Source organism: Sebastes umbrosus, chromosome 5, assembly GCF_015220745.1.
Source record: "Sebastes umbrosus isolate fSebUmb1 chromosome 5, fSebUmb1.pri, whole genome shotgun sequence".
In the NCBI taxonomy this organism is placed as follows: domain Eukaryota; kingdom Metazoa; phylum Chordata; class Actinopteri; order Perciformes; family Sebastidae; genus Sebastes; species Sebastes umbrosus.
The window spans coordinates 34,918,310-34,929,465 of NC_051273.1; the positions used below are offsets into that span (position 1 = coordinate 34,918,310).

At 44.6% G+C, this 11,156-nt stretch overlaps 1 protein-coding gene across 1 annotated transcript in view; it reads left to right on the top strand.

Annotated features, from left to right (window-relative positions):
* LOC119487935 (cadherin-2-like) overlaps positions 1-11,156 on the top strand; it is a 111,910-nt gene that overhangs the window by 94,702 nt on the left and 6,052 nt on the right. The window contains exons 14-15 of the mRNA XM_037769016.1: positions 1,027-1,166; positions 4,975-5,136. Of these exons, the coding sequence (XP_037624944.1) occupies positions 1,027-1,166; positions 4,975-5,136 (302 nt within the window). The remainder of the gene's footprint in view (positions 1-1,026; positions 1,167-4,974; positions 5,137-11,156) is intronic.

An 11,156-nucleotide genomic window follows, 5' to 3' on the forward strand; every position in this document is an offset into this window, starting at 1 on the left:
GCTATGGCACCGCTGTTAGCAGCTGTGTGAAAAGTTGAGCGTTTCAGTTCATGGACAGTTTTGTGAAGAGGACAGAAACAGGAAAGAAAAAGAGACAACAGACGTAAGAGGCTATAGCGGCCCGCTGGGCCCATACAGGCTCAGTATGTGGCCCGCTGACTACGAGTCCTTATTTGAAATAGACTAGACGTGCTGTCCGTTGTCTCCCTGTTGGATTCACTGAGAAATGTTACTAATGGTGACAAGCCATTTTTTCAAATTGCCTCTCTTGGGTTTAAATTGTCCTCACTCTGAATTTCACTCAGCGTCCTTGCGTACTGTATTTCAGTCCTTGCAGGTACAGCAGTTTTACAAAAACATGCACATACACACCCCGAGCTTCTGTCTCATAAATCCGCCCAGATAATACGATCAAAAGGAAAAAAAGATTCACATTGAGTGTATAAACCCAGCAGTTGTCTCTGTGTATTTCACATCCCTAGTCCCATATGAGGGGGTTTCACTTGTTGATGGTATTTGAACTATGATGAGGAGATAACAGAGGATCTGCTGTTGTGATATAAATCTTGCATCAATGATAATGAAACCAGATTCCCGGGAGAAATGGCTGATAGTCCATAATGTTTGAATACAGACCAAGTCCAGAATAACAAAGATACTGATACTTGTCTGTGTATCTGAAGAAAGATTTGCAGTGTGAGTGTAAAAATCTGTGACATTATGATTAAATGAAGGAGCTATATTTCCAGATGTTGAGATATGATCACCATCACACGTTCAACTGCTATGTCTAGTGGTCTTTGTGCTTCCCACACTTTTGACTTGTCATCTCTTAAAATAAAAGCAGTGTCTTTGTGCCTAAGGCTGTCTTCACACCTAATCAGGCGTTGCGGCGAGATAGCGCAGGGTTGTGTCAGGGTTTAGTTCTTTCACAGACCCCCGCTGGAACCCTCCCTCCCTGGTGCTCTCAGAAGGGCTTCCATTAAATAGTGTCCTTATTTTCTTTTTGTCACACTCGTCCTGCAGTGCTGGTGCTGCTGTTTGTGATGTGGATGAAGAGGAGGGATAAGGAGCGTCAGGCCAAGCAGCTCCTCATCGACCCAGAGGACGACGTGAGAGACAACATCCTCAAATATGACGAGGAGGGAGGAGGAGAGGAGGACCAGGTACACACACACACACACACACACACACACACACAGTCAGAAACGAACCATACTGTAAAATACACATAGTGTTGCTGCACAGACACACACTGTGCTTCCTCACACATTTCAATCATCTGTCCTCCGGCTAAGATTAAGTGAATTACAAAAGAGGACCTAAACAGAATTAATTGCTTTCTGTTGGAGAACAATTTCCTGTGTCCCCTCCACACAACTCCTCTGCTGGTGCCAAGCACATAAGCTGCTCCGCACTTCTGCAGGGGAACAATATTTAACCCTCATTTTCCCAGCCGACCACTGTAGACTGACAACATGGTCTACTTTTCACAGCAGCAGCTCGTTACGGTGGCTGTAAAAGGAAGGGAGTTACCCTATATATAAAGGAGGAAGGGAGTTATACTGTATATGAAGGAGGAAGGGAGTTACTCTGTATATGAAGGAGGAAGGGAGTTACACTGTATATGAAGGAGGAAGGGAGTTACTTTGTATATGAAGGAGGAAGGGAGTTACATAGTATATGAAGGAGGAAGGGAGTTACATTGTATATGTAGGAGGAAGGGAGTTACTCTGTATATGAAGGAGGAAGGGAGTTACATTGTATATGTAGGAGGAAGGGAGTTACTCTGTATATGAAGGAGGAAGGGAGTTACATAGTATATGAAGGAGGAAGGGAGTTATACTGTATATGTAGGAGGAAGGGAATTACAGTATATCTGCTTTTATTGTTATAAATGTTACCTTACAGTTGTATGGTAATAAAATTACCATATCTCCAATCTCAAATTATTAATTATTATTAATCTCAAATTATTTTGCATATACAACTGTAACCATGAACAATTCAATAATTGAATGAAATAAATGGCAACTAACGACCTCCTGGAAGGCATTACCATTCAAAATGCTCTAAAACATGGTTAGGAATAATGTAAAGTATACATCATTTGCAGGAAATGGGCCTAACTGAAAATGTCCTCACTGAAAGGACGTCAGTCTATCTCGTCCTTGTAAGTTTAGAAATAGAAGAAGAAGCACACAGCAGGTTATTGACGGGCTCTCACACACTCTTCAGTGAAAAGTATTCTGTTGGTCTGCCATTATTGTGAACAAAGCCCAAGGTCAGTCCGCAGCATGCTGTTATTGTCCTGAAAAGGCTGCTTTAGTCGATTTCCCCGGAGACTTGAGAGCACAAAATGGTTTGTGGATGGTTGCTGCAGTGACTCAATCTCCACCATTCAACATGAACAGATCAGAGGCCGACACACGCACTTCCCCTCTGCCCTGCCGATGGTGTGTGTGAGAAGGTGAGAGAGGGACTGTGTCTCTCTCGTGGATGCTAGCATTGGATAGCATTAGAGTCCTCCCTCAGGACGGATCATGTAGGATGTAGACGTTGCATCAGAGGAGCTCACGGTGCTCGTTTGAGTCATTGGATTCATCAACTGTTAAACACAGCTGGAACATAAAGGTAGTGATAGGTCAGTTCATTCTAAGTGTTTGTATGTAAATGTTTGTTCTTCAGAGTCGGTCCTCAGTCAGTCATTTGTTGAGAGCCGGCGCTCTTTGAGTCATTTTATTGGCTTGCAGTGCACCTGGCATTAGGAAGAATACATAATTATGCATTTATAGGATAAGGTTTATCAGGGTTTGGTTATGAAGTTCGAGCCAACAACTTATTTTTTAGCTTAGCTTGAAGTTTGAATGTACAGCAGCCCAAATATAGTCTGCCAAGGACAGATGATGTCTCGTCCTTCCATGGCAACGCCCCCAAACACACATGCACGAGCACCGCCGCATCGTAACTACTTCACAGACACAGAGCGGAGAGAGGACCTCAACTCAACAACGCTACCTCATGACAAGTAACCGCAGCAGTGCTACTGCAGGGCTGAGTTTTCTCTTCCATTCTACAGGAAACGTGTGGCGGCGACGCGCTTTGAGTTCAGGCTGGTGCACGCCAAGGGTAGAGTACGAGCAGGGAGGCGGGGAGGCATCTGATTCGGACCGCGAGACAGTGATTGGTAAACGTTTTTACGGGATAACAGCAGTTACAGATGACGACTCTTTTCCGGTCCTTTTTCAGAGCTCATCAGTAATGGATCTCTGTCGGGGTGTAAAGACCATTTCAACCAATAGAACAGATAGTGTTGACTGGAGAACATCGTCAACTCTGCCTTTAAGTAGAAGCGTTTGAAGTTGGAGTCATGTTTCAGAACAGTCCGAAGATCATTATTTCTTCATGCTTAGTGATGTGTATTTTGGTCATGTGTTCACACCTTCCCAAACAAATTGCACGGATGGGGGGGGGGAATGAACCAGAGTCCACTTTAACCAGACTAAAAAGCAAAGGCATGAAAACACCCACAATCTTGCTAGTAAGCTTCACCTTACATTAACCATAAATCATGACTACTGGTGTGTTTCAGTCCAGCTGTTTCGGAAACCTGACTAACAAACAACACCAAACAGGAAGGATGAACAGTTTGATATGTTCAAGCCTCCTGATGAAAAACAAACATGGAATCTGAGATCTGTTGTGATGGGATTATGGACCATGTCAATGGAATGTGCACACAAGTACTGCTGTTTTCATATTAGGTACCGTCGATTCATACCGTGCCGCTCAGCTTTCACATTAATAATGTTCCTCTGTACCCGAGAACACTTGCGTCTTCATCTACACGTGACATTTGTTTATGTTGTCTCTGCAGTGTAGAAAAGCTATACCCAATCTCAAGATCCCAAGTCCTACGAGTCAACCTGCCCTTTCAAAACTACTCGCCTTAAAAGCAGTCTGTGTTTCTATACAGTTGGTTTCTACACCTGATGCGAACCGTACCCGAGTACACATGAACCATACTTGAGACCACCTTTACAAGTGGACGGTACAGAGCGTTCACACTAATCAAACAAACTGGACTTTGAGTTCAAGTGTACTCGGTTCCGGGCCCGGGTCCCTGATGTGAAAGCCTCCTAATTGAGGGTCTAAGAATAGGGGGTGTGCTGTACAGACCGCCCGCTTGAGCGGCGCATGTGCATCGCAGAAGCTCTTGCTTTTATATTTCAGCTGCCACACGGCCTGCGTGAGCAGCGTGGCTCACATGTAGCTCAGAAGACCGCGTGCCGCCCGAGGTTCACAGCAACAATAGACAGTGAAAATGACTGTATACTGACATCATACCAGCAACATTACTACAGTTTCAATGTCTACATCTGTAGAATACGTCACAGACATGAAACAAATAAAGATTTATTTTTGACCTCACACTTCCTACTTCCATTTCAAAATAAAAGCCCTCGAGCGTTTTTCCAGTGGACAGAATTCCTTCGTATGTTAACACGAGGCTTTTATTCTGAAATAGTTGCAGGACAGTGTTGTATAAAATGCAGTGACTTGCAGGGCTCCATGAATGAATAAAGCACGGGGTTTTAATTGTGGATTATTACCATTATTTGCTAAAGAGCACACGCTTCGTAACTCTTTTCTGTCTAAAATAAATATAAATGGCTGTTATTAAAAAAATCTATGTAGAAAGAAATGGCTGGACAGACACGCTGCCGGTGTGGACGCCACATGCGCGAGAGGCGCTGCAGTTCAGTGAGGCTGACGTACCCAGTCTGGCCCGGCCGTAAGGCCTCCTGAGGCAGATTATTGATTTGTGATGGGCTGTATAAATAGAATTAACTTGACTTGCTAACATGTACTCACACTCACTGTGTGGTTGTGTGTGTGTGTGTGTGTGTGTGTGTATGTGTGTGTGTGTGTGTGTGTGTGTGTGTGTGTGCGTGTGTGTGTGTGTGCGTTTAGGACTACGACCTCAGTCAGCTGCAGCAGCCTGATGCCCTGGAGCCAGAGTGTGTCAAGGTGGGGATCAGACGTATGGATGAGAGGCCTCTCCATCATGACCACCAGTACCCCCTCCGCTCTGCTGCCCCCCACCCAGGAGACATAGGAGACTTCATCCACGAGGTACGGCAACACACAGGGGTCCGTTTGGGTTGGACAAATCTCACGATGTCCTCTACCAATCTAAACCTCTCTCTCTCTATGGTAACATCTTTGTGTAAAATGTCAGGATGGTGCCCCGTCCTCACTCACTGAGATTCAATCTGCTCCGCAAGATTCAATTTTGGTGTCGGGCACGTGCACTTCTCAGTGCACAGGAAGTGATGAATCACTACTTGAGTGAAATACAAACTGTCTGTTGGACAGCACTAAGCAAACACTGTGTCCAGAGAAAGCTAGATCTGCCAACGTTGGATCTTTTTGCTTCTGTCATCCCTTTTCTTCTTCTTTGGTGTGAAGCATTAGAGGCTGTGTGCACTTTAGCTCATCACCTTACAGGATTTAGGGATATTGAAGTTCAAAGAGGTTTTTTTAAACTGTCACTGCTCGTATTCGGAGCTGCCAGTGTGGGAATTAACCCACTGTAACATTCAAAGACTCTGATTACTGCTAATTAAAACAGAATGCAAGGAGTATCTCCAAACAGAGAAGCACACAGCAGATTTAAAACTCTTAGATAACCAACCAGATTCTGCCACGTTCTCCCTGAGCCAATCATATCGTTGCTATCAAATGCGAAAACTGTTCTCCTTCTCTGCTGCTGTCAGCAGAGCTGCCGAGTCTGCTTGTTATCAGTGACTTCGGATGCCCCCGAAAAAGAGAGAGGACTTAAAGACTGGATTCAACCTCGAGTGGGGAGACGATTTGAGGGGGCAGTTTGCCGTTTTTGTGAGTGTGAAGTACGAGCACATAGTGCCGATCTGGTTCAACATGCTAGCACTGAAAAACGTAAAAGAAACGCAGCACTGTTCTCTTCGAAGAGGCTTACCGACATCGGGTTCACTGTCTTTACAAAAATGAGACAAAATGTCAAAGATTAAATTAAATGTAAATAAAATACAAAAACTGATGCAACCCGCATCAACCCCATCGGCTTCTGTCTTCATCATATTCAGTGCCCAGTCCTGCTCCACATCCCTTCACTGGATCTTCAGCTACTCCCTTCACCAACACCAGCACCAGGGTCTAGACTCCGGTGGGGGGAGATATACCTGATCTCACCACGGCATCACTACCTCCCTTTGATATACTACGTCACCATGGAGTCTAATCACCAAAGACTTTGACCCATTAATCGTATCATGCACGGTTGCTATGAAGTTATTGTTCATTTGAAATGATTGAACAGGTTTTAGGAGCATTCTTTGGACATGTATATGTATATATATTTTTAGGGGTGGAACGGTTCGTGTATTTGACCTGAACCGTTTGGTTCAGGACGTTTGGTTCGGTCCGCGACATCCTTTCGGTACGCCGTTACTCAAACAGCTGTTTATGTCTACTACTCGCAAGCGCGGAACCGAAACTCTGGATCGTGAGTTTTACCTGGAAACTTTTGGCAGCGCACCAAGAATGGTAGCAGCGCTGTAGCAGCGCCGTAGCTCATGATAGTCGAGCTAAACTGACAACGATTTGTTTCAAACTGTACGCGGACACTGTTCAACTGAAGTCGGGTTTATATGTGGACACTTGAAACATTTAATTACAACGGCATCACCCGAATGTGTCGATTAGCAGAGCGAAACAAAAGCAGACTGGACAGAGAGTCCATTCCCCCACAGCGTTCAGACAGCCTCCCACTGCAGATTCACACTGTGCCAAAGTAATATCTAATGCTATAAGAGTGTTTATCGCTGCATATACGACCACACTCCATCATAAACTATACAGAATTAAAGCATATGGTCAAAGTACGTGAGCCTTCACGTGTGAATGTTAGTCTGTTGTGCCTGCCCTGTAGAAACTAGAAACTATAAACTATAAACTATAAACTAGCAGAAGCAGCAGTTGAGGATTTCCCAACAGCCTTAAGATGGAACATTACATTAACATGACATACATTTGTGATTTTATTTTTGTAATTTATTTTTTCTTATTGACAATATGTCAGTATTTGAGTGCCTTAACTGTTATAGTAAGAATTATTACCAATGAGCCACTGTTGAATGAGTGGGAGATAAAAAGCTACGTTTATTAGTATAGTTCTGGTTGAGCTTATGCTTCAATGTATGGCCTTAGTTTATAATTACATCATATTTATATGAAAATAACAAAGCTGCATGTTTTGTTTGCACTAATTACTGTAGAAGACCTATTCTTTCAATTAAGATTTGTCAATAAAGAAGTGTTTATGTTCCTTATGTAAGCAAAAATTCTGTTAAGGTAAACATTTGTTTACTTATTTTTGCCAAATAAATGAAAAGCATGTTGAAATCAGAACATGACCTCCTCGCTGTAACATAAACGTACCGAACCGATAACCATGACCCCAAAACCGTGATATGAACCCAACCGTGAATTTTGTGAACCGTTTCACCCCTAATATATATATATATAAATATATATATATATATATACAGCGCATTCAGAATATGTGTCTCAGTTTTTACAGCAGTTGCAACACACAGCCTCTCAGCTCAGTGTGTTGGACATACAGGAATATTAGTGGAATATTCATTTTCATCAGCCATGTAAACAGCTTAGTAGGAATTATGTCTTTTTTATATGGAATAAGGGCCATAATACTAAAATATAAAATAATACTAATATACATACAAATACCCTAGTATTTTGTGCATACTGTAAACGTAGTCATTGACGTGTCAGTGATATGTGATGATGTGTGGTTGGCACACTAACAGCCTAACAAACAGACATGAGGGAGTGAAACACAGCGAGTCCAGCGTCTGTGTGTGTTTCTGAATTAGCTGTGCTAATGGTCAGGATTAGCTGGCCTCAGACCTGCACAGCCCCGGCTACCTAATTAGAGGTAAATCCATTGAGTGTAGTTAATCCCACAGAAAGGCTGCAGGCCATCCACAGCTCCCTAAGGCACAGACCATTCTGTGCCAACAGACGAGAATCAGTCAGTGTCAACACTTAAAGCTTTCTTTCATGGATTGTTTGTGGCCACTGTGAGGCAGCAGAACAAGTTCTAAACACATGTTGATTGATGAGCTACTGGATAACTTAGTCTGTCTACTGTTGGTACTGATATGTTGTGTTCAGTTGGGTTTATCAGTGAAAACAGCTGCCTGCTGCTGGTAATGATGTGACCGAACCGAACCAGTAGGGCTGAGTGGAACTGCAGAGTTGGTGATAGTTTCGGTTCGTTACCACGAGCAATTGGTCCGTCGTAATATATCAACATTGTTATCATTTATTCCTGCAGCTTTAGGAAGAAGCTGGTAAAAGTTTTAGAAGTTTTCTAAGCCAACACAGCTTTCTGTTTGCTTTAACTTGTTATGCCTCTGTGCCAGCGCCAGCTTTGGCTCAGAGTTGGAGCGGGTCATCCATCCAATCAGAAGGTCGGAGGTTCGTCTGTCCGTCCGTCCGTCCGTCCGTACCATTCTCATGAATGCAATATCTCAGGAGCACCTGAACACCACTAGCTTAGCCGGGCTGCTAGCCGACTTAACGGTTCAACAAATAACCGAGGTTAAACCTGGAGATGTAGAGGAGTGAGAGCCCCTCACTCACATCATGCCACACCAACATGAACTCTGCTCACTACTTCATTCTCCCCCTGAGGAGGAGATCAGCTCCAGGTCTGAGGCTCCCCCACACCTGCTCTCAATACTCTCAAATGGGAGTGGGGGGAGCCACCTGACAGGAACATAGCTGCCTCCAATTAGCCCACCTCTCAGCCCCTCACAATATGAAACTAGAAAAACCTAATGAATCCATTGGTACCAACCACGTCATACTAGCTTGTAATGAAGGAGGTTAAATAACGCTCCAAACTGACATGTCCATTTTCAAAAGGGTCCCTTGACCTCTGACCTCCAGATATGTGAATGTAAATGGGTTCTATGGGTACCCACGAGTCTCCCCTTTACAGACATGCCCACTTTATGATCATCACATGCAGTTTAACACCTAGAGTATGGCTATTTTTATATTGTTTACATATGAGATTCACACTAGGGATGCACCGATACCACTTTTTTTCAGACCGAGTACAAGTACTTACATTTGGGTACTCGCCGATACCGAGAACCGATACGAGTACTTCTCTGTGCCAAAAGACCCTCATTAACAGCCAGCTGGAGGGTGTGAGCGACACACGGCAGGCTGGGGAGTCCCGCATACGAGACGGTGCGCCGCGACCGGCTCTAGGTCGGCTTGGAAAGGCTCGGGGAGAAGAGGGCTCGCGGTCGCAGCTTTACAGTGCTCCACGCCCGGACCTTGCCGCACCGTGGACAAAGGGCTCGCAGCGTCCTCTCTCCCCGCCGGGGACGGCCACCTGCTCCCGGTGCGACTGTCGACCGGGACTGTCCTCAGTGCGCCAGGGGTCTGCGGTGATGTCGGCAACCCACCCGACCCGTCTTGAAACGCAGACTAAGGAGTCTAACACACGCACGAGAGGGTACAAGCAAAACCCCGTCGTGCAATGAAAGTGAGGGCCAGTGCGTGCAGAGTGGTATCTGTGCCGTTGTATCGGAGCCGTTTTGTGAGTACGAGTACGAGTATATGAGCACAGAATTGGACCCGATACCCGATACTGGTATTGGTATTGGTGCATCCCTAGTTTCTGGACAATATCTGTCGTTATTTTGTGTTGTTCATTGATTTACAATAATAAATATATACATACATTTACATAAAGCAGCATATTTGTCCACTCCCATGTTGATAAGAGTATTAAATACTTGACAAATCTCCCTTTAAGGTACATTTAGAACAGATAAAAAATGTGTGATTAATCATGATTAAATATTTTAATCGATTGACAGCCCTGTATATATATATATATGTATATATATGTATATATACATATATATACATATATATATGTATAAAAGTCCAGCACCACCCCCATACTTGGGTTCAGCCGCAGTGAGAAGATAAACAAACTTGAATATATGTCACTGCTCTCCATTTAAAGCTTGTGTAAAGCGTTCCGCTCCCTCAGATGGATTAACATGACTGTCAGAGTTCATCAGATAGACTTCTGGTAAAGACTGTATAGCCCACTCTCTCTCTTCCTTAAACAGCGCACGGCGCCCCGGCAGCAGCGCAGCATCTGGGGCGTGAAGACTCATCATTGTCCGTGCAGCCCCGATGCGTGTCGCTCTCTCTGTGCGCTAGCTGCTTCCGCATTGTTTGTGTGTGTGTCTTTTGGTCAGCAGCTCGCATAAAGACATCTGCCAAGCAGAGCTATGAATAATGAGCGGGAGCTGTCAGACACGGCGAGCTGATCTATAGACAGCTTAATCCGGCAGACATGACAAGCTGATGCTTCTCGTCCTGCCTCTCCCTCTCTCCCTCTCCCTCTCTGCGTTAATTCTCTCCTCCCATTGAGCTTCAGAGTGACAGGAGTGTCTTCAGTCAGACGACAGACGTGGCCCACAAAACATTTCCGCTGCTCACCAGAGTCAACGCTCTGAGCAGCGATGAGGGGGGAAAAAAAAACACCCACAGGACTGTTGGTTAGGGCAACATCTTCAACATCTTCAACATCTTCAATATCTTCAACATCTTCAACATTTAGATGATGCTTTTATTCTACCAGTGTGCAGTTCTTTGAGTGAGTTCATAAAAATGATGTCTGTGTGTGTGTGTGTGTGTGTGTGTGGGTGGGTGGGGGGGGGGGGGGGGGGTGGTTTTAAGTTCAGGCTCCGCTTGGTAATCTGCTGAATCTCCTACTGGAGATAGAGACAGCATCTGTCCAACCTGACCCAAATCCTCCTCTCTTCTACACTCCTCCATAATCCCTCCTTCTCCGCCAGCACCCCCTACTGTCCATCTCAACGCCTCCACACACACACGTACACACACACACACACACACACACACACATAAATAAACACAACCTTTCTACTTAACCTCCCTTATTCTGATCTCGTCCTCTTGCTCCTGTTCTCTGGAGGGGCTGAAGGTCTGTAAAGGTCAGAGAGGCTGGCTTGTGATTGAAAAGGTTG